General features: G+C 38.4%; 2 protein-coding genes and 2 long non-coding RNA genes across 8 annotated transcripts; all 4 read right to left on the reverse strand.

The window, feature by feature from the left end:
• Positions 1 to 2,326: 2,326 nt before the first annotated feature.
• Positions 2,327 to 4,019, reverse strand: LOC122024846. The gene is made up of 4 exons (XR_006123513.1): positions 3,986 to 4,019; positions 3,459 to 3,870; positions 3,273 to 3,328; positions 2,327 to 2,382 (listed from the first exon to the last, which is right to left on the reverse strand). It is a non-coding gene; the product is annotated as an uncharacterized LOC122024846 (long non-coding RNA).
• A 1,730-nt stretch (positions 4,020 to 5,749) lies between these two features.
• Positions 5,750 to 6,809, reverse strand: LOC122024900 (serine racemase-like). Its single transcript, XM_042583633.1, has 4 exons — positions 6,800 to 6,809; positions 6,321 to 6,501; positions 6,140 to 6,226; positions 5,750 to 6,032 (listed from the first exon to the last, which is right to left on the reverse strand). Exons 2-4 carry the CDS (start codon positions 6,494 to 6,496, stop codon positions 5,783 to 5,785), a joined length of 513 nt encoding a protein of 170 aa, XP_042439567.1. The 5' UTR covers positions 6,497 to 6,501; positions 6,800 to 6,809; the 3' UTR covers positions 5,750 to 5,782.
• A 1,370-nt stretch (positions 6,810 to 8,179) lies between these two features.
• Positions 8,180 to 10,512, reverse strand: LOC122024543. Of its 5 annotated transcripts, XM_042583197.1 has the most exons (7): positions 10,410 to 10,512; positions 10,208 to 10,315; positions 9,754 to 9,811; positions 9,562 to 9,672; positions 9,135 to 9,272; positions 8,720 to 8,808; positions 8,180 to 8,601 (listed from the first exon to the last, which is right to left on the reverse strand). In XM_042583197.1, exons 2-6 carry the CDS (start codon positions 10,240 to 10,242, stop codon positions 8,755 to 8,757), a joined length of 396 nt encoding a protein of 131 aa, XP_042439131.1. In that variant the 5' UTR covers positions 10,243 to 10,315; positions 10,410 to 10,512; the 3' UTR covers positions 8,180 to 8,601; positions 8,720 to 8,754. The 5 variants fall into 5 exon arrangements, 3 of the variants coding, with proteins under 3 accessions (XP_042439131.1, XP_042439132.1, XP_042439130.1); XR_006123457.1 differs by lacking the exon at positions 8,720 to 8,808 and having other exon boundaries at positions 9,135 to 9,291; XM_042583198.1 differs by lacking the exon at positions 8,720 to 8,808 and having other exon boundaries at positions 8,180 to 8,430.
• Positions 10,513 to 10,803: 291 nt separating this feature from the next.
• Positions 10,804 to 12,919, reverse strand: LOC122025003. The gene is made up of 4 exons (XR_006123571.1): positions 12,853 to 12,919; positions 12,401 to 12,661; positions 11,526 to 11,841; positions 10,804 to 10,895 (listed from the first exon to the last, which is right to left on the reverse strand). It is a non-coding gene; the product is annotated as an uncharacterized LOC122025003 (long non-coding RNA).
• Between the last annotated feature and the right edge of the window lie 10,311 nt (positions 12,920 to 23,230).

A 23,230-nucleotide genomic window follows, 5' to 3' on the forward strand; every position in this document is an offset into this window, starting at 1 on the left:
GCTCAAGCTCATAAAAAAAAACCAAGCCAAGCTTGAACGCTCATTTCAAAAGCTTGGTTCATTTTAAGCTCAGCTCGGTTACCTTATCAAACAAGCTTGAAGACCCCAAAGCTCGGCTTGGCTCGGCTTGTTTACAGCCCTACCCTTGCCTATACTTCTTTCTTCCTATTTCTCCAAATGTGCCTCATTAAAATATAAATGGCAGCCCCAAAAAGGCACACATAAACAATAATTTATAAAAAATGTTGTCGTAGCCTCCAAACAACCCCTCAAAGACAACAATTTTTATTAAAACCATTGTAAAAGAGTAAAAGAGAATAGTTTGGCATAAAACTGTTGTCTTTTAAGTGTTGTTGAATAAGGATTTTCTTGCAGTGAGAGAAAAGTTAAGTAGAACTTGGAGGATCTGATACTTGACTAACAAAGTCCTAACTTGTGGATTAGATACGAGTAAAGTCCTAACTGAAAGTTAGATAAGGGAAAGTCCTAATTGGAAGTTAGGTAAAGACAAAGTCCTAACTTGACGGTAAAGCAAAGATAAGTCCTAACTGCGGTTAGGCAATGGAAAGTCCAAGTGGGTCAAGGAGGATTGTACGTTGGTTAGGTAAAGGAAAATTCAAGTGGGTCAAGGAGGACCGCATGTTCATAAAGGAAAGTTTTAACTGCAATTATGCAAAGGAAAGTCCAAGTGGATCAAGGAGGACTACACCTTGGCAAAAGAAAGTTCAAGCAAGTTAAGGAGGACTGCACGTTGGCAAAGGAAAGTCCTAACTGTGGTTAAGCAAAAGAAAATTTTAAGTGGGTTAAGGAGGACTACATTTAGTGATCGGAAGTCCAGTGGAAAGTTGACACGAGATAAAAAGTCCAAGTGGGTCAAAAGATGACTGGACATTTGGTGAAGAAGTTTCTATATGTCATAGTTGACCGGATGTTGGGCAAGGGAACTGTAAACTCTGATTAAGTGAGTTAGGGTTGGATCAATCAATTAGGTAATCGATTGGCCCAAGTTCAATTGATCAGTGGATTGATTGGGAGTGTTGTCATGAGGAGACGCGGTGAATCGATCGAGTAATTGATTCAGTTGGAAGTCAATCGATTGAGGCAAATTTCATGAGAACATAGAGGAGCTAAATCGATTGAATAATCAATTCATCCCTCTTCAATCGATTGGGTAATCGATTGAAGTTGAGTTTTTCACGAAGCACAATTTTACTGTGCTAAATCGATTGGGAAAGTGCCCAATCGATTAGGAGAAGCTTGTGACAAATAGTGGGCTTTTCCGATCAGATGATCGATTGAGCCATGTGAATTAATCAAGTGATCGATTGGGAGAAGTTCACGAGCGAACAGTGGGCTTTTGAATCGATTAGGTGATCAATTAAGAAGCCTCGTAATCGATTGAGAGAAGAAGAGTTGTTGCGAGATTTGGACAATTGAATTTTCTTAGATCTAACATGACAATCAATTGGGGGTTAGACCAATCGATTAGGAATCCTAATCCGTGGGATACAAAGGCGTTCAAAGATTCAAATCAATAACTCTTCTTCTCCTCTCTTCATCACCAGTTCATAAAGCTTCTTAGAGACAAGAGTATCAAGAGGCAATCCACAGCAACAAGATATCAAGAGAAAATGTCGTTCATTGTTGTATTCATTTCTTTGTTTTTGTTGTATTTCTTGTATTTGCTTGTATGAGATTTCTACGCCTCCTATAAGGAGATTTTCATAGTGTCACTACAACAAAATCGCACATAGACATCGGTTTTCCACCGGTGTCTATTTGATTTTCGACCGATGTCTATGAAGCCGATGTTAAAAGTCTGCCATTTTAGACATCGGGTTAAAACCGGTGTAGTATCACTTAACGACACCGGTCTTCGAATCGATTATTAACCGGTGTAGTATCACTTAACGACACCGTTTCATCAACGGTGTAAAACCGATGTAATATTGTATGTTAATAACACCAGTTTTGGCAGCGGTAAATGATCGATGTAATATTACTTTATAACACCGATTTTACATCGGTGGAAAACCGATGTAATATGTATATTTTTTAACAGCACAGATTTGATTTTAAAACCGACAATAACAAAAAAAAATACACAAATATTCACAAATTGTACAAATATTCTTCATTCAATAATATCCATAAAATACACAAATATTCACAAATTATATAAATAATCTTCTTACAACAATATCCATAAAATACCCAAACATTCTTTTTACATCAAAAGCTAGCTAATAGATATCAAAATCAAAGTATAACATTCTGTTAACACATCAAGGTACAACTGTCTCAAATGTAATCTAGCATGCATTCAGCACACTCGAACCGCACTTCATCAATTTCAACTCTGGAGTACTTGAGATTTGTAAACTTTAAAAACACATAAATAATATATTAGTAAATCAAGACCAAAAATCATAGTTGAAAAAGTAGTAAGAGCACCAGGTAACAAGATGACTAATTTGAATGCTTAAAAAGAGACCTATTCATCGTTTATCTCAACCACATCAATGCTTACTTCAATTCTTGCAATAAGGATCTTCAGTGATTCACAAGGTATCAGAAAGTTGAATTTGCAGTTACAAATGAAGTAAAAGAATCATATTCAGCTGTCAAAAGATAACTAGGTCCATGCTCTTAGAGAGAACCATACAAAACAAAATGAAAGGTTTTGAACATAAAAAAAAAATGTTAGTCATGCCAAGACTGAGATCACTCATCTATCTATCATTTCAACCTAATAAATTAGTTACTTTGGTTTTACAAAGTCTCCCAATTGTGTAGGAAGATCACAGAAGAATATTCCTGATAAAAGTTAACTTTCTTTAGTAGAAACAACCAATAGCGCTATAACAAATCCAGGAACAGCAACCAACCATTAGTCACTAATATATGAAGAGATTGCAAATGGAAGTGAACTTAAAGAAACAAAAAGAGCAAATAAAAATCAACTAGACAGCAATGGATCCAACATAAAAAATTGTGCAAAAACTAATAAATAATAATAAGGGTTACAAATCACTCCTACACAATCAACACTACACTTGCTTCCAACTAAGAGAGCCTATAATTAAACAATCAAAAGTGTACCAATAATTCTCCTTTCTGATAAATAGCTGTAATAATAAATCAAAAGCATAGCATGTTGTGCTCATATAGCTAACAATAAAAGTGAAACAAAAAAATATAGCTCTTGGGAATTAACTGACACGTATGGTAAACATGACCACCAAATCAAAGATGAAGTGTGTGAAAAATACCTTTGGTTTCTCTTCCTCCTTTGGTTTCAGTAGCTCTTCCTTTGAAATAGCTTTCCCTGCAGAAAATAATTCAGTCACTCAGCAGTCAGAAACATGCAAATATAAAACTACAAAACCGGTAGAATCTGGGCTTCCAAATGTACATGAAAAAATTTCAAATTCAATGCTGTGTCAGAGAACTCAAACCTTTTGCATCACGATATACTGGTTCTGCACTTTTACCACTCAAACTAGGATCCAAGGATGCAAATCTGGGACAAAAAAACAAAGAATAGTGAACATATATATACCAGTCGTGAAGGCATACTCAGCCGATGTCGTATCCGTTTCCCAGTCCTTCCATCTGTGTATCTGCCCAAGAGAAGATTATCAATGCAAAGTGGATACTGCAACAGCTAAACTAAATCATCCTCAGGCAATGCTATGGAATTATTCAGAATGATACATAATGTAATCCACTACTCTGTCACTGCAGATTCACCTTTGCTCTTCCAAGGACCATTATAAGAGCACTATTTACCACATGAAACTCAGCCAAAAAGAAGATCAGAATGTGCAACTGGTGCAAGCCTGTGGCAGTAATCAGTTGCTCCTTTTCCTACAAGTGATCGCAACTGAACATTTTAGTGAAAGCTTCTTAGATTTTGTTTACAATAGATTATTTTCAACCAAACAATCAGAGAATTGGAAGTTGCTGTGCACTACTTACTCACTGGGGGGCATTCAACCACTGAATCACCAGCAGCTAAAATCCTGCGCTTCAGGTGTGACTCCGTCAGCACCAGCGTGAGCAGCCGCCTTTTATTTCTGCCAGTTGACTCTGCATCAGGGCGACATGGCAGCATAGAATCTGCAACTGCCTTTGGCACGCAGATTTTCGCGATCTGGTCCTGACTAAATGTCAACAGCAAGGAGATGAAGCCGAGAATCATCAACTCTGCGAAAACCACAATGGATCACAGAGTTACAGTAATTCATCTATTCCGGATACCATGCACGTCGAAAGAGTGCTCCAATTTAGGTATGAACTTTCTGGTTTTACCGGCTTTCACCTTCTCAAGAACTTCAAAAAGAGTTCTCTTTTGCCTCTTGATAAACCACTGACAACGAAGTCAAAGCAGATGTAACTGTCAGTCATATGAGAAAATGATGCTAATGCAGGACAAGATGGAGTAGCATAATTCCTTTGAAATGAAAAAGATAAGCCATTCAAGGATCTGAAGTATGAAATTATCAGGACAATTTCTCACTTGCAGCCCCAGACATTCCAGAAACTGAAAAATGATTAATCTTTAAGATATAAACTGAGAATTTATAAAACCATGCTTCCTCGTGAAACATGACTGATAACTCGTAAAGAAACCGCTTTCGCTTCATTTAATTTCTTGATGTTACTGATAACTCCCAAAGAAAAGCTAAAAGGTCCTGAACTATGGAATTTGTGAATTTTCAGGCCAGTTGCAATAGCGTCAACTAATTTACGAAAACAATTTTTTGAAATTTTGTTTAAACAGACAACATCTAGCAAGGCCAAGACAAAAGAAAAGGTAAATATCACGCATTACTAGTACTAACCTCATTGTCAAAATAACAGATCTTAGCTACCAGTGAAATTCCTGATTATGTTTTTCCTGTGTATAGAAATACACATGATAAAAGTGTTAACTTCGAACACAATTTAGCAGCAAAAAACTGAATATTTACAGATAGCACAAGCTTAAATTCTAAACCATTTGTTCAGGAATGCATATAGGGAGGTACAAATACAATGATGATTTCATCAGGGGGAAAAAAATTGAAGCACACTTCTCCAAAAAGAAATGGCAATACAATATATAGATAGCAGACAATAAATAATCAAACAAAGTTCACAAACTTCTAGAGGTAAATTGGAACATACTAGTAACACAGAAATGAAGCATATTATAATTCAATTATAATCAATTTAAATATGTTTGATGGTGTTAGTCAATAGTTCCCCCGAATTATTTGATCTAGGACAACACCAACTTGTGCCACTATGGTAAATGCCAACATCCTCCGCATCTACACATCTGACGGGAGTAGAATGGAAGGGGCTCCCAAAATCTGAGCATTCACTAGCTTTAACTCAGAGCAAACAATATGAAGGCACATAATAGTGAAGACCTTGTCAGAACTATTCTAAATGACCTTGACAATTGAAGTGATTTATAAAATACTACAGTCAACTCAAAAATCTAAAGTCAACCAATGTGAGTAACTATCCCAATGTCTTATCTTAATTGGAAGAGATCGCCGATTACATCATGAACCACAAACCAAACTCAAACTATTGCAGCACGCAAAGCGTAGTTCTTTCCTTTCAATTTCTTCATAGTAATAGTAATGGACACAACGGGGCTTGAAAGATCAGTAATAGGAGACATTAAGGAGGTAGTCAAAGAGTTTGACTTTTTACCATGTACAAAGTACAAAATACAATGTACAAAATGTGACACCAAAGTTACAATGGAGATTAGATCAAGTGGTCAATGACAAATACAAAACCTGATGGTGAATCTATTGTTGAAAGGATGAACCAAAATTGCACCAGTATCTTGCTGAACTTTCTCAGTAATACTCTCTCTTGATTGGATCGTTGATTCACTCCAGAAGATTTGACCACCATACCGCCTGACATTCTCAACCTTGCATTTTGGAGCATTTTTCGGTATGACAACATATGCTGGGATTCCACGGAGCTTTGCAGCCAAAGCCACTGCTGCAGCATGGTTACCACTGCAATAAAAAACTATATTACCGACCTAAGAAAAAACAAGAATAACAAAAAACAAAGGCATACTAAAAATAAATCACATTATTGTTTGAAATTATATGGAGATAACCTGCTGTGTGTCAAAACGCCTTTGGCAGCTTGATCATCAGAAAGGGAGAATATAGCATTTGAAGCTCCCCTAATCTTAAAGGCTCCTCTGAAATAAAATTGATAAAGTTGCTAACTACTAAATATTCTGATTCTTCATAAATTGTTCGAGATAATTGCCTTATTCAAGATAGGATCTCTACCCTTTTTGAAAGCATTCACACTTGAAATACAACCGTTTGGAAGCTATAGAATCTAAAGACTTCGAGGTAAGCACTGGAGTTTCATGAATATATGGAGCAATACGGACTCTCGCCTCCCTTATGGAAGCAATATCAGCAGCATAGTTATCGTTTTTCACTTGTTTCCCATTGTCCATTAGACCTATCCACAGCAACAAATGCTTCAGTATGTTTTGCACGTATCTATATAGTTAATGGTAAAAATTGCACTTTTTCCAACTATACCGATGAATTTAAACAAGTGGTGAGAAATCCTAATCCACACACAAAAAAACTAGTCAACGATGACAGAAATCTACCGTAGAAAAGCATGTAACCAAAAAAAAAATCTCATTCAGGCATTTCCACAAGTAACCTGCCTACCAAATTGATCCGGAGCTGATATAACAAAAATTGAGAGACGAAATGGAGAACATAGAAAAGAGAGAGGAGCAGTCGACCTCTAAGAGATAAACAACGATCGTGGTTCTCCGGCGTGAAGTCCAGCGGCGGAGGAGGTTTCACGGCGAGGAAGGTGCAGTGGCTCGCGGCGAGGAAGGTGGCTGGTCGCGAAGAGGAGCTCGCTCGTGGAGAGGGCGGTGGCTCGCGGAGAGGAAGGTGGCTAGGGCTCGCGGAGAGGAGCTCGCTCACGGACGGTGCTTTTTTTGATGCGACGCGGCTTTTTTTTTTCTTCTTCCGCGGACTGGACCAACAAAAACAACAAGCGAGACTGCGAGCAACGTGGCCGAGGTTTCACAACGTGGACGGAGAAGCAAGGGCGTCGATCTAGGAAGGAGAAGAGGCAGATGAGGTTGAGAGAGATGGTCGGAGGTTTAGGTTTAGGTTTAGACGAGAGAGATGGTCGCGTGAGGAAGGGGCGCGATATAGATTTAGGTTTGGAGGGAGCAAATTTTGGCTGTGGGAATATTAAAATATTTTATTTTGGTTCATTAACACCGGATTTTAAAAACCGCAGTTAAAATCGGTGTCTATTAACGAAAAAAAATGCGCTCATAGACATCGCCTAAAAAACCGATGTCTATGAGCTAAAATCTACGCTCATAGACACCGGTTTTTGAAAAAACCGGTGTAAAATACTCAAAGACATTGGTTTTTGCTTAAAACCGTTGTTGTTCCACTGATGTCTATGAGGGTTTTTGTTGTAGTGTGTACTGTGAGTGAGGAGAGTGGACCCTTGGATTAGTCACCTCAAGGAGGTAGATACCAAGTGAAATCAAGGGTGTTAGCATTACTTCAAGTTTTCCACTGCAATAATTCATCCACGAAGTGATTCAAGCTAATCATCCCACCTCTAGCTCCCAAAGTGCCCTAAAAAGTGGTATCAGAGTGAGGTCACTCTTCATTGGACTAATCGTAGAGAGAGTACACTACAACAAAAACTGCAAACGACAACGGATAATATCCGTTGTCGTAGGGTCAAAAAACCGTTGTAACTGAGGGTGTTGTAGAAAGTAGTGCCCTACGACAACGGTTTTAAATCCGTTGTCTTTATAGACATTCGACAACGGTTTTTATCCGTTGTTGTTTATATGCTCAAATTTTATTTACGAAGGATACGACAACGTTTTAAAACCGTTGTGGAAGATAATTTCGACAACAGATATAAACCGTTGTGGTAGATTCTTTTTACAACAGATATAAACCGTTGTGGTAGACTCTTTTTACAACAGATATGAATGGTGTGGTATATAATTTTAATATGTTTTACAACGGATAAAACCGTTGTCTTTTATCATTTTTTACAAAAAAAAATCCGTTGTGGTTACGCACTTTTTACAACAGTTTTAATCATTGTCTTTAATGTTCATGATGTAATATGATAATACCAAACAACCAATCTTTATTTAATATAAGTAAACCACCAATACAAAACTAAATCCAAAATATGACAGCTAAAATATAAAAAATGAGTTGTACTCATCAAACTTAGTAGTATTAAACCATAAATCACATGCTTTCCATTACTGTTTTTCATATGACTTTTACACATTAGCAAGGCAAGATGGAACCTAACAAAGCTCACTCCTTGCATCAAAAATCTCAAGCCTCACGAATTGCCCGAGTTACGTACCTATAAGAGAAAAATTAGACAAAACTTATCAAAGAAAAATATAAAATATAAGAAAAAAGATAATTGTAGTAAGTACTGCATGAACTGTAAACAGAAAATAAATATTTCACATAGCTCTAATATCTGGACATGAGAGAAGAATTTCCAAAATTCCAGGACAACACTCAATGTCTGTAAAACGAAAGAGAAAAAACTTATTCAATACAAAATTATGCAATACAAACTTATAATCTCTAGGAAATAAAACTTATGCAATAGAAACTTATGCAATACAAGCAATTTAACCAACTTAGAGTTGTCTTGGTAACTTCCATGTGCACCATATCAATCACTTTTAAACCTTTTATAGAAAGTGACATAAGAAACTACCATGTGCACCTGCATTTATACTTCAATAGTGAGGGAGTTAGGCTTAATGGTCTAAAAATAGGAACTAATGTAATAAAAACCAACAGTAGATACAGGAACTAAAGAAAAGCAGAATTCAGAACTGATTTTAAAATGAGAGGGATAAAATGAAAGATATTTTCAAGTGACTAATGCATATCATCCAGTTCAGAGTTCTGGTATGACTTGAAATTACAATGATCTAAAAACAATTTATCTAAGAAAAGTGTAAAACTAACAAATGACTGGTGATTTCAGGATTTAGTATTTGTATGATCTATCAAAAGATTTTCTTTCAAGTTCTTGTTTTATGTTACCTTTATGACAAGGTTATCCAGCAGTTTGTGGATGAACATAAGATCCACTCTTTGCATATTACATTCTTTGGCTAAAACAGAAAGTAGTTGCCAAGCTACCTCAGAGGTAATAAGTTCTCTCCCATGCTGTCCAAAGCTCTGGAATACAAGGAATGTTCTGTCACGAATATGAACCATTAAAATCTGACAAAATTGCATTAAACATCATGCAAAGGATATCATACAACTTGAATGACTTTAAGTTTTTTTTCACTTTTAGAATATTTAAATTTTAGATAAACTCTTCACTTTGAAAATGAGTTAGATGCAAAGAAAGTACCATAATTACTTTGGATATCCAAGTTTTGTACCTCTTATTTAGCACAACTTGATGCTATTATTACTTCACCATGTAAATATCTGTCAGATGTAAATTCATACTACTTACCAGAAGTATCCTAAACTTTGATTGGTCATCTACATCCTCCGTATGTTGATTGTATGTGACAACCAAAATCTCTGCAGCATAGCCCTTATTGCCTTCTTTTATAGTTTCCATCTTATACCAATGATTTTACTCGGCTCAGAAATCATCAAGAAACTAAGTGTTTGAAAAAGGACAATAAGCTGAGCCACTTACAGTCAAAGTATCTGGATGTCGAACTACCGTCGCCTTAATTTCTTTCAATAAAGCATCACTGAAGAGTTTCACAAGATAACATTTCGGTAAGGAAACTAGAGAAATAATGATATAAAAAATTTAAGATAACTCTTATAACTGGAAACATGAATAGCACAACATTCATCAAAATTATCGATTGTCCAAAGAAGAACATGCCTCCACGCGTCAAAATAGAGCAATCACAAGATGACAATTTTCAAACCCTTAAAAAAAACTTATTCAATACAAACTTATAGTCTGTAAGAAATAAAATTTATGCAATACAAGCAATTTAACCAACCATATCAATCACCTTTAAACCTTTTATAGAAAGTGACATAAGAAACTACCATGTGCACCTGTATTTATACTTCAATAGTGAGGGAGTTAGACTTAATGGTCTAAAAATAGGAACTAATATGTCAAATATTACCATTGAGCTAAGTGAATCCTTCTCGCTGGTAGCATTTCCTTCAATAATTTCTCTCATAAATTTCATCACATAAAACTCACATTGTTTCGCATTAGGTTGTCGAGGACCCTATGTTAACAAAAAATTGTCAATGAATAATGCATATTTAAATATTTTTTTAATTAATCACAAGTAGACATATGTGTGTATATAATATACAAACCTTTACAACTTTCCACGTAGGCTTCTTTTTTCCTTTTCTTTCCTTGTTCGAATTGAACAATTTCAAGCTCCTTCGTACAACAAGAATTGCTTGTGCAACTCCCTATGCAATTTCTGCAATTAAGAAATCATAACTCTTGTTAGATAGAAAATGTATATGAAGAAATACAAAAAGTGTATTAATTAATAGACAATAAGTAACTTATTAGCAAAAAGTGATAGAACTAATAAATAATATATTTATTCATGGAAAGCTTACAGTAGACAATAAGTAACTTATTTGCAAAAAGTGGTAGAACAAATAATGAAGCGTGCAAAATGGATTTATTGATAGAAAGCTTACCAGCCCAAAATAGGGGAACTCCACACAGTAAGATATAGAGTATAACTCCAGCACTTGATATATCAAGTTCTGGTCCATAATTCCATTTAAAAACTTATGGAGCCATGTAATAAGGGCTTCCAACTATCTCAGAAAATCTTTCACCTAGAATTGTGGTAAAAAGAGAAAAATAAATAAATAGAGCACGTTCTTATGGTAAAACTAAACTCCAAGTTAGGTTATTGAATGGAAGTGATCATTAATGAGGCTCAACAAGAATGAAGATCATTAGTATGCATTCATATGGTAACTAATCATTATGTTATGGAGAAATTTTTTCAAAAAGATCAATAATCAATAATAACTAGGAAGATTTTTTTTTCTTTGAGATCTTCAATTGACAAACTATGGGCTTTATCTAATGGCATCCCAAGGTGCGCAGCCACAAACTCTCTCTTTGGAAAAGCTATACAAACACTCATTTCATGCTCCCGGTCTAACGAACGACCTTGATCTACATCTTAGTGTATCCTTGAGCCATTTTTTGACACAAACACATCAAAAATGGGAAACCACATAAAACATAAAATAGCATAGAGATAAATAAAGTATAAATAAACATGAAAATTGCAAATTAACCATCATGAAAATATGCACTGAATTGAATAGTCATGGAACTATGTATTTTATTTGGACAATCTCTTTGGTATATTCCAGACAAATATCCACCGCTATAGCATTTGAAAAACTACAATAAAGTAAGCAATTTTAATGTGGATCAAGAAATGCTCTCACCAGGCTGGAAGAATATTGACAACCCAAAGTCAATTGCCTTCAAGGGTGAGTTCTCCTTCTTGTTTGAAAACAAGAAATTCTCTGGCTCGAGGTCTCGATGGATCACCCCATGGCAATGGCAGAGTTGCACGACCTCAACAATGGTCTTCATGACCACAGCTGCCGCGCGCTCTGACTAGTGGCCCCTCGCCACAATGCGGTCAAAGAGCTCCCCGCCCTCACACAGCTCCATGATCAAATGCACAACTCCGTCATCCTCGCACGCCTCCCGTAGGCTCACGATGCTGGAGCTCCTCGGCAGGTGCCGCGTTATCAGCTACAGAGAGTAGTCCCCATAAGGGTTACACGGCAGTGCACTTAAGATACTCAACCCAAAGCTAAAATATCACCAGTAAATTTTACTCTGATCCACGAATATGGCAAAAGAAAGATGAAATCAGTAGTTCTTTTATGTTCTTTTGTGTAGACAAGTCAAAAGTTGGATGTGGAACAGATGGATCAATTTTTTATTATTTTCTTTGCCAAATAATGAGGAAAGACGGATATCTGAAGACATGAATATGAGCATTCGCCTTCAAAACTCAAATCATTCTCTCTAAAAAAATAATTAAATGATTTCCTTCTAATCTATCCCTTTTCTTTTTAATTTATCGTGGCCGAAAAATCAAACTAATAAACAACAGAAACGGGTCAAAGTACACAATTTTCCACAAACCAGAGCACAAAGTCAAAGTTTCACTACACATGCATGAGAAAAACAAGCTACAGCATTAAAATCCATACCAAAAAATGTCTATGCGTGTGGAACAACATCAACACCATAAACGAAATAAATCCGTTCTAATCGAAGAGGAGGAGAGGGATTAGGAACGTACCAGAAAGCGGTATAGCTGTAGAACCTGACGCCGACGGACATGAGGAGTAGGGCGGCGGAGGAGAAGATCGCCTGCCCCAACCTGAGGGACAAGCTGGTTGTGGTTCCGACGGAACCCTACGTCTCATCCATCGCACGGCGAGGAGCGGCTCAAGGGCATGATATCCTCGATGGGAGGAGCGATCGCGGCGGCGCTCATCTTACTCCCGCCCCGCCTTCTCCCCTTCCTCCATTCAATCTCATGCCCTTCCCCTTCTTTGACCTAACATTACGGAAGTGACTAGGGTTTCACATCAAATCAACCTCTCGCAACCACAACAAAAAAGAACCATTTTTTCCCATTTGATTGGGGAAAAAGAGACGAAAGCAACTGAGAAAGCGTCCGATTGAGGCAAGGTAAAACTTTTATCTCCGACTGGGCCACAAAAAAAAAGAAACGAGAGGAGAGTGCACCGTCGTAGAGGAAGATCCAGCGGAGGCGGAGGCGGAGGCGGACAGTCGGTCGACAGGATAGCGTGAAGAGATTGTATGAGGAGAGGGAAAGAAAAATGGCTAGGGGTGGGGAATGCGAAGGGGAAAACATGGCGCCGAAAAGAGAGAGGGAAAGCAAAACTGCACGCGAGGGGAAAAAAAGACCAAATTCAATTACAACGCTTTTTATCAAAACTGTTGTCGTAGCCGCTAAAAACGCGGATAAAGACAACGGTTTATAAAACCGTTGTAAAAAGTGTTGTCGTTTTAAAAAAATATTGCTCAATGACAACAGTTTTGCCAAAACCGTTGTCTTTTATATTTAATGGGGAGTTCAAAGACAACGGTTTTGGCAAAAACCGTTGTCTTTGAGTAAATACGCAACGCTTTATCTTAAAACCGTTGTCGTAGGGGTGTTGTAGTTTGCAGTTTTTGTTGTAGTGGTAATGAGCTAGAGGAGGAAGAAGAAGTTTGAAGCTTGAAGCTCTTATTTCTACAAGTCAAGAAATTATCATTAAAGATCTCAAGTTCAAAAATGGAGTGTCGAGATGGATTCGGATATGATATTTGAGTACCTCTCCACCATTCGGAATTAGAAGCTTCGATCTTTGGAAATCAAAGGTCAAAAACTACTTCATGATGGAGATAGAGCAATGATTTGCTCTGATGGATGGTTTTGAAGCTCCAAGAGATTCAAAGGGAAAGCTCCTCAAGAATAAGAAATAGAATGAGGAGCAAATTAAGAGATGTGAGACAAATGAGAAAGTAACCAAATTATTAGTTAATTTATTATTGAACACCATCTTATGTAAGATTGGAGAATATTAAGATGCCAAGGAGCTATTGAGCAAGTTGGCACAACTTCATGAAGATCCCTCTACTTTGCCAAATCAAGACAAATCCAAAGAGGGAGAATTATTGGATCAAGAGGAAGAAGATTCAGGAGTTGAAAGATATTCAACATCGAAGAAGAAATTCAAGAAGCATTCACCTCAAGGATTGAGGGGGAGCATCAATTATTGAAATCAGAGCAAGAAGAATCTTCTACTTCTAGGTCAAAAGAAGAAGAACCATATATCACCTCTATAAGCAAAGGTATTTCAATTTCAAATTGTAAAAATAAAAATCATATTATTTGTTTTGAGTGTAGGAAGAATGGACACTATAAGAGCAAATATCCAAAATTGGTCAAGAAGAAGGGCCAAGTGGTACCCAAGGGCAAGGAGAAGCTAAAGGAGGCCTTATCTAGTATATGCAAAGGCAAAGAGCATATTGTGTGTTTCATGTACAATCAAAAAGGGCATTACTAGAATCAATGTCCAAAGGGAAAACTTAACATGTGAGGAAGCTCAAATCAAGGGCGAGGTTCCAAGAATAAAATTAAGGTACCATTAATTATAATATCTATTTAAATAATGATAAAAAAATATGTTAGAAATAATTTCTATAATTTTAATACTATTTATTATGAAAATAAGAACCATGAAAAACATAAGAAAATTACAAGTAATTTCATGCTAGAACTTTATTGAAGGGTGGAAAGGTAGATAACAATTTAGACAAAAAATCTAAAGAAATTAGATTTATGTCTAAAAGTAAGAATATCTAAGGCAATAAGGGAAAAAAAAATTCAAATATAAGGATTTAAGGATCGAAAATCAAGTTTTGACGTTAAAACTTGAGAAATTAGAAAAGTCCCTTAAAAAATAGAAAATTTGTTTAAGAGGTCAAAATAATGAAACCTAGGTTTAGGGAGACAAGAGGCATTCAATGGCAAGTGGGATTTGGTGTAGGATATGAAAGAATGCTAAAGGGGGGTGGGGGTGAATAGCGATCATCGAAAATTCGATTTTAAAACAGATTAGCAGCTGAATAATAAGAAGCAATGCTAACACGATCAAGTTTTTACTTGGTTCGGAGCCTTCAACGACTCCTACTCTAAGGCCCACACTCATCAAGTGCTTTTGTTGGGCAATCCACTAATAATTCAAAATAGTTACAAATTTCAAGTACAAGAATTGTATATAAAAATTATTGATAATGAAAAACTAATTAAAGTTGAAGTTCGGTTGTCGGTGGAGGGTAGCAGCATTATAGGAGCCTTTTCAGAGTACTGAGCGGAAGAGAAAGTCATTGCAGTTATTGTTCTGAAGCTTTAGGTTGAAGGCCTTTAAATAAGCCCATTCAGGGTGCTTGGAACCCCTCCAGACGCCTGACCACGTGGCTCAACCAATCGATGCGCTCCACATTAGCTTGTAGATCAATTTTCGGGTCCGGGAGCCTGGACCGAGTGCGGGTGCCCAGACCGCTTGGGTGCCCATGTCTCTGCCCAGGTGAGCCTAATCTTGGTGCCCCCAGGCACCCACCCTGACTCCTTCCGGGCGCCCGAACCCCTTTTCTTCATCCTTTCCACCTGCAAGAAAAGATTAGTCCAGACAATTAAAAAAATATATTTTACTCTATAAAATAGAATTAGTACAACATAATAGATTATAAGTAGTAATTAGATCCTGTTTCCCTGAGACCAGGATCTAGTTAAGGTCTCAGCTTAGGTTTTCCAAATAGACCTAAGCTGGACCGACGCCAATAGTTCCCTCAATGGGGAACCCGTCCTCATTAGATCTCTCCTCTAGTTGCTTACCTTTACTTACCACTTGCAGTCACTCGACTTGCCTCTGACCCACCAAGTCTTTTTGCCAGTTGTCAGGTTTGTAGACCCAATTAGACTTCGGTCGGTTGTCAGGTCCCACGGACCCAATCGGACTTCCTGCCAGATATCAGACCTCACGGAACTATCTGGACTTCGCATAAGCTATCGACGGGACCTAGATAGATTTCCCACCAGCTGTCGGGCCTTGCAGACCTAGTTGGATTTTAGCCAGGTGTCAGGTGTAAAATACGACACCCAAATAATAATAAGGTTATTTGATAAATAATCTTATTGCAGTTTCTAGGAATTTTAGGAATTTTCTGGGAATTTTTCGGAGGTCGTTTGGCGTAGTTTAAGGGGATCATTTATAAGCTAAGTGGAAGCCTATTTAAAATACCCAAAAGTGGGAGTTGATTGAGGAAACCAACTTATGGTTTAATTGATTGAACCTAAGTTTAAAACCTCACCTATTCTCACCCGTGCCCTAATCTCACACCGACCACCTCACTTCCCGTTCCTCCTTCCTCTCCCAATCCGGCGTCTAGTTTTCCCTTTCCACTCGATTTATTTCCATCGTCGACGTAAATCCACCACCGCTCACTGGTAGGAGCCACCATTGGCTGGTGTGGGTCGACGCCGAAGCGTTAGCATCGCCGGTTACCCCTTCGTGTCGTGCCCTAGATCCCTATTTCACCGCCGAGCATCACCGCGATGCATTGCTTGATGTCAATTTTCCAGCCACTGACGGATGTCGCAAGCCCTCCTTGAGCCGATTTCCTTTCTCTTCCTCGATCGCCAGATCTCACCGCCACTTTGGATCCATCACCGGCATAGATCCGATCGCAGAGGATTCTTTTCCAGCCTAGTGCGAGAGTGTTGAGTTTCCTTTTATGCATCACCCTTCATTCGTCGCCATTGGCCACTCCTCCTTCGACGGTGGTCTTGACCGGAGGCCGACAGAGGTGCTGGCTGATTGTAGGCTCCACCCTAGCTGAGCCCTAGCTTGATTGAGTTACGGTGGTCCTTTTACAGAGTGATTCCAGCTTGATGTTACCGCCCTTGGGTTGAGGTCAGCTCAACGATGTTGCAGCCAAGGCTATCGAGAGGGGTGACATTATTGATTATTATGGGAGCCGACACCCTCGTCAGCTGCTGTGATCCACTATGGTCCGTTCACCAGAGGGGTCGCCACTGTTCCAACACCGATGTAGAGGTAAGGTTTAGGTGTAAGCTTAATTGTTCAGAATTTCCAGTTAGGAGATTGGTTTATTAGGTTAATTATCGATTGATTTGGATTTTTATCAGATTTGGAATCAGTTGATACATGATGAGATTTGATTTCATTTTTGGTTGTAGTTTGGATAGATGATTGATTGAGTTAGATGAGTTCGTGAGTATATTATCAGAATCATTAAATTGACGTTGTGAGCTAATTAGTGATTAGTGAATTTTGAAGGATTTAAGATGGATCCAATTAAGGGTACCTAATTGGATTTGGATTTGAGTTAGCTAATTGTTGTATGGAGGGATTTGGGTTGTGATCCTATGATTTGTTGCAGGACTTGGATTCGAGATGTCCGTCTCAATGTGGGATTAGTTTGTCACGACCGACAGATAAAAGCAGGTACTTCTTGCTTTATCTCTTTAGTATTTTGATCCTAGTGCATGAGCTTTATGTTCAGATAGTTGCTGTATCTATCTTGACTCCACTCTTATTTTTCCTGCGTTTGATACTTCCACTCAATCTTTGAGCTACTCGTTTCTGTATCTATACAGTCTCTCGTTGCTATCCATGATATTTAGCAGATACTGGACACCAGATACTAGATATTAGATACTGGATAGATAGATACCAGATATCATGTTTACTTGCTTTGACTGCTATCTATTCATGTTTCTTATTGATCATGCTGGCTTCATGTAGCATACCTGATTTCTGTTATATATATATATATATATATGATGACTGTTGCATTTTTTGCATCATGTCATTGCATGCATGCAGGCGACCACGTCTTCCTTATGGGGGACTGTGTCGTCGGGTCGTGCCGCACACTCGGCCACTCATGGGTAGTGGTAGCTAGAGGAGATGCCACTTGTCTTGTCGTGCCGCACTCACCCACTCATGGGTAGTGGTAGCTAGAGTTGCGAGCAGCAGGGACCCCCCTTTCGCTTTGTAGCTAGATAGCTACTCAGCACCTATCCATCCAGTCACTCGAGAGTAGTGGCAGCCTTTGGGTGGTACAATTGTCATCGATTTGGCCTCCCAACCATACAGGGGTCGTGGTGCAAAGAGGTGGGCGGGGTGACCATCTGTGCATATGCTGTTATTATTATATCTGCTAATGTTGTTGCTTACTTATGCCGTTGTTGTTAGTTTATACCGTTGTTGTTTTTTTTTCTGCTATGACTTACTTATGTTACTGTTGCTTACTTATGCTGATATACTCACATAGGTTGAGATGTATACCTGAGGTATGTGTTTAGACACTGGCTTACTTACTGTTGATTTGTATATACCTCACATGCTGCTCTTGTAGTTATGAGCAGTACCGTAGCAAGTCTGTACTATTCCTGACCTTACTAGCCTAGGATATGGTTTCAGGTATGGACATGTACTATGATATCACTTTAGTATCTGCTATTTTCCCTACGAGACTGTATACCTTTGTATCTCAAGTTCTTTACTATACTCATACACTATCTGTCTATTACCTGCTGAGTCTTTATACTCACCACCCCGTAAACTGGTAATTTCACCAGGTAGCAGGTAAAGGATTTATGGAGATGCCTGGAGAGCCTGTCCACCAGTCCCACGTCACATTCGAGGATGATATTATGGTTTTTGTATACCGTACATTATTTATGTTTGTGTTTTGGTTTTGTTTCTTGTTCTTGTGTTTGTGTATCTTGTATTTGGTTTGATATTATTGTGTCAAGACGAGTCGGCTCGCAGTTAGTTGGTTTATGTTTTGTGATCATTATTTGTGCTTTTCACTGTGTTGGTTTTTAGTACACCGTGTGGGCTAATTAATATAATTATATAACTGTGTGGTTGTGTAAATATATTCCAGCCATATGTGGCTGATGTATTTTGTATGTATGCCTCAGATTGTCACTGGTACAGGGAAGATGCTGCCAAAATTTTTCGATAGGTACTCCTTCGGGGGCGTGACAATTTATTGGTATCATAGCCATAGGTTTACAAGGCCTATTTTCTTTTGGTTTTCCGTGATTTGCTTTCTCGATGTGACTTTTCGAGTTTTGGGACCAGGCAGCGGCAAGAATCTCCAAACTATAGGAGGTATGTTTGCATATGGTTATCTTATATTTCTGTTGGTACACGCATAGTTGTTCTGATAGTTATGTTAGGTATTAGTACTCTTTTGTTAGTATCTATCTAGTTGTTTATAGCATACATCACATGTGTTGGGTCAATCATTGATCATGGTTGACCCTACAAGAGATCAAGGATTACAGTCGTATGGGACTTCTTGTACCATACCACTAGTATTATTAGTTTCTGTTATCACTAGTTGTTTAGTGGATGATATCTGCTAACTATCATGTCGTTTCAGTTAGTAGAGGACCGATTTATCCTGATTGACTTGCTTAGTAGAGTATTGATCTACTTTTGTTGTTTCAGTTAGTAGAGGACTGATGTACCCTTGTTGACATGATTGGTAGGCATTAATTTACTCTGTTGGTTTGGTTAGTAGAGGATATGATGTTTTGGGTAATCATTGTTGAGTTGGCGAATTTGCTCCCTAGCTATTGATTCGTAGGATGGATTCGTTGGATCGATTAGCTAGGTTATACTGTAGAGAGATCATTGGACTTTAGGGTATATCTCTGAGTATTATATTAGATGGAGATTTGAGATGCACATCGTGGTTCCAGTAGTGTTTACAGCAGGCTATGAGTATTGAGCCTTGTTGTGATATAGCTTTTCACCCTTAGACAAATGGATAGTTTGAGTGCCCTATACAGATGTTTGAGGATTTGTTGATAGGGGATTATGGATTTCAGATGAAATAGATTTACCCACCGTTGGTTAGACAAGGGTGGGTGAGTGGCGGAAGCAGGGTGAGCTCATAACCCACAGAATCACCTTTTATAGTTGGAGATTTGTTAGGATACTTTAATGGAGTGGTATATGAGTATGTTGTTTGGTTGTTACACTTGGATGAGGATCCCTGTGTTAAGCAGTAAATTTGGGGACCAAATTTTTATTAGTGGGGGAGAATGTAAAATATGGCACCCAAATAATAATAAGGTTATTTGATAAATAATCTTATTGGATTTTCTAGGAATTTTAGGAATTTTTTGAGAATTTTTCGGAGGCTGTTTGGCGTAGTTAAGGGAATCATTTATAAGCTAAGTGGAAGCCTGTTTAAAATACCCAAAAGTGGGAGTTGATTGAGGAAACCAACTTAGGGTTTAATTGATTGAACCTAAGTTTAAAACCTCACCTATTCTCATCCATGCCCTAATCTCACGTCGACCACCTCACTTCCCGTTCCTCCTTCCTCTCCCAATTCGGCGCCGAGTTTTCCCTTTCCACTCGATTTCTTTCCATCGCCGACACAAATCCACCGCCGCTCACTGGTAGGAGCCACCATTGGCTGGTGTGGGTTGACGCCGAAGCATTAGCATCGTCGGTTACCCCTTCGTGTCATGCCCTAGATCCCTATTCCACCGCCGAGCGTCGCCGCGATGCACTGCTTGATGTTAATTCTCCAGCTACTGACAGATGCCGCGAGCCCTCCTTGAGCCGATTTCCTTTCTCTTCCTCGATCGCCATATCTCATCGCCACTTTGGATCCATCACCAGCGTAGATCTGATCGCAGAGGATTCTTTTCCAGCCTAGAGTGAGAGTGTTGAGTTTCCTTTTATGCATCACCCTTCATTCATCGCCATTGGCCACTCCTCCTTCGACGGTGGTCCTGACCGGAGGTCGACAGAGGTGCTGGCTGATTGTAGGCTCCACCCTAGCCGAGCCCTAGCTTGATTGAGTTGCGGTGGTCCTTTTACAGAGTGATTCCAGCTTGATGTTGCCGCCCTTGGGTTGAGGTCAGCTCGACGATGTTGCAGCCAAGGCTATCGAGAGGGGTGACATTGTTGATTATTATGGGAGCCGACACCCTCTTCAGCTGCTGTGATCCACTACGGTCCGTTCACCAGAGGGGTCACCACTGTTCTGACGCCGATGTAGAGGTAAGGTTTAGGTGTAAGCTTAATTGAATTCGGAATTTCCAGTTAGGAGATTGGTTTATTAGGTTAATTATCGATTGATTTGGATTTATATCAGATTTGGAATCAGTTGATACATGATGAGATTTGATTTCATTTTTGGTTGTAGTTTGGATAGTTGATTGATTGAGTTAGATGAGTTCATGAGTATTATCAGAATAATTAAATTGATGTTGTGAGCTAATTAGTGATTAGTGAATTTTGAAGGATTTAAGATGGATCCAATTAAGGGTACCTAATTGGATTTGGATTTGAGTTAGCTAATTGTTGTATGGAGGGATTTGGGTTGTGATCCTATGATTTGTTGCAGGACTTGGATTTGAGATGTCCGTCTCGATGTGGGATTAGTTTGTCACGACCGACAGATAAAAGCGGGTACTTCTTGCTTTATCTCTTTAGTATTTTGATCCTAGTGAATGAGCTTTATGTTCAGATAGTTGCTGTATCTATCTTGACTCCACTCTTATTTTTCCTGCGTTTGATACTTCCACTCAATCTTTGAGCTACTCGTTTCTGTATCTATACAATCTCTCATTGCTATCCATGATATTTAGTAGATACTGGATACCAGATACTAGATATTAGATAATGGATAGATAGATACCAGATACCATGTTTACTTGCTTTGACTGCTATCTATTCATGTTTCTTATTGAGCATGCTGGCTTCATGTAGCATACCTGATTTCTGTTTTATATATATATATATATATATATAAATGATGACTGTTGCATTTTTCGCATCATGTTATTGCATGCATGCAGGCGACCACGTCTTCCTTGTGGGGGACTGTGTCGTCGGGCCGCGCCGCACACTCGGCCACTCATGGGTAGTGGTAGCTGGAGGAGATGCCACTTGTCTTGTCATGCCGCACTCGCCCACTCATGGGTAGTGGTAGTTGGAGTTTCGAGCAGCAGGGACCCCCCCTTTCGCTTTGTAGCTAGATAACTATTCAGCACCTGTCCATCCGGTCACTCGAGAGTAGTGGCGGTCTTTGGGTGGTACAGTTGTCATCGATCCAGCCTCCCGGCCATACAGGGGTCGTGGTGCAGAGAGGTGGGTGGGGTGACCATCCGTGCATACGCTGTTATTATTATATTTGCTAATGCTGTTGCTTACTTATACTATTATTGCTAGTTTATACCGTTGTTGTTTATTTTTGTTGCTATGGTTTACTTATGTTACTGTTGCTTACTTATGCTAATATACTCACATAGGTTGAGATGTTTACCTGAGGTATGTATTTAGACATTGGCTTACTTACTGTTGATTTGTATATACCTCACATGCTGCTCTTGTAGTTATGAGCAGTACCGTAGCAGGTTTGTACTATTTCTGACCTTACTAGCCTAGGATATGGTTTCAGGTATGGACATTTACTATGATATCACTTTAGTATCTGCTATTTTCCCTACGAGACTGTTTGAATTTGGCCCTAAACCCTAAACCCTAAACCCTTAAAAACTTTCCTTATTTGAATTTGGTCACATGTTTTAATAGAGAGTTTTAAAAATTTTTAAAACTTTCCTTTTTTTAACCATCCTCATGGTTTAGGAAAAAAGGGAGAAAAGTTTTAAAATTAAAATTTTCTATCATCATGTTAAAAAAAGGAAATTTTATAAGAGAAGTTTTAAATTTTAAAACATGGTTTTAATTTTTAGAACTTTTCTTTTTTAACTTCTACTTTAGGAAAGAGAGCTTGTAAAATTTTATAAGAGTTTTCTTGTAAAATTTTATAAAAAAAATATATTTCCTTTTTCCACTTGATGAGGTGGCCGACCACCTTGCTTGGTGCCCAAGCAAGTGGCCGGCCATATTAAAATTAATTAAAATCATCACAAAATTAAAATTGGTGATTGATTCAATCAAGATAAAAGAAAAGGAAAAAATAAAAAGGGAAAAGGAAAAACTCTTGGATGATTTTATTTTTTGTAAAAAGTTTTTCCTTATTTGCCTTGGACAAGTAATATGAAAGAAGGGGTGAGGGGGCTTCATGGGATACAACTCTTATTCTTTGACTTGGAGACTCTCTTGGTGGCCGGCCCCTCTCTCCCTCTCTTCTCCCTTTGCTCTCTTTTCTATTGTGGTGGTGGTGGCTGAATATTGCAAGGAGGAGAAGCTCTTTTAGGTGGTGTTCATCTTGGAGGATCGTCGCCCACATGACGTCCAAGGCGAGGCGAGGAATACGGCAGAAGATCTTGAGATCATTATCTTACAAAGAGAAGGCATAACTAGTAATTTTCTTCCACATCATACTAGTTATTTTCTTTGTAAGAATTCTAAATACAAGAGGCAATTAGATCTAGTTTATCGAATTTATTTTTCGAGATTGTGTTTTCTTCTTTTTCAAATTTGTGATTTGATTGTTCTTTTTGGTTAACCTAGAGTTATTTAAGGAAATTAAATATTAGCTTTCCTTAAAAGGCTTTGCCTAGGCGGTGGTGGTTGCTCCCATA

The sequence above is a fragment of the Zingiber officinale genome, chromosome 9B (genome assembly GCF_018446385.1).
Source record: "Zingiber officinale cultivar Zhangliang chromosome 9B, Zo_v1.1, whole genome shotgun sequence".
NCBI lineage: Eukaryota > Viridiplantae > Streptophyta > Magnoliopsida > Zingiberales > Zingiberaceae > Zingiber > Zingiber officinale.

What these genes read in the sequence shown, in the direction of transcription:
- LOC122024900 (XM_042583633.1), bottom strand. Translation starts at nt 6,496, where the DNA reads ATGGACAATGGGAAACAAGTGAAAAACGATAACTATGCTGCTGATATT. An exon ending in TGTGAATGCTTTCAAAAAGG is followed by an intron (nt 6,227 to 6,320) that starts GTAGAGATCCTA and finishes ATTTTATTTCAG; the next exon opens with AGGAGCCTTTAAGATTAGGG. An exon ending in GGCGTTTTGACACACAGCAG is followed by an intron (nt 6,033 to 6,139) that starts GTTATCTCCATA and finishes TTTTTATTGCAG; the next exon opens with TGGTAACCATGCTGCAGCAG.
- LOC122024543 (XM_042583196.1), bottom strand. Translation starts at nt 10,242, where the DNA reads ATGCTACCAGCGAGAAGGATTCACTTAGCTCAATG. An exon ending in AGGATTCACTTAGCTCAATG is followed by an intron (nt 9,812 to 10,207) that starts GTAATATTTGAC and finishes GAAACTCTTCAG; the next exon opens with TGATGCTTTATTGAAAGAAA. An exon ending in CAAAGTTTAGGATACTTCTG is followed by an intron (nt 9,273 to 9,561) that starts GTAAGTAGTATG and finishes CTTGTATTCCAG; the next exon opens with AGCTTTGGACAGCATGGGAG.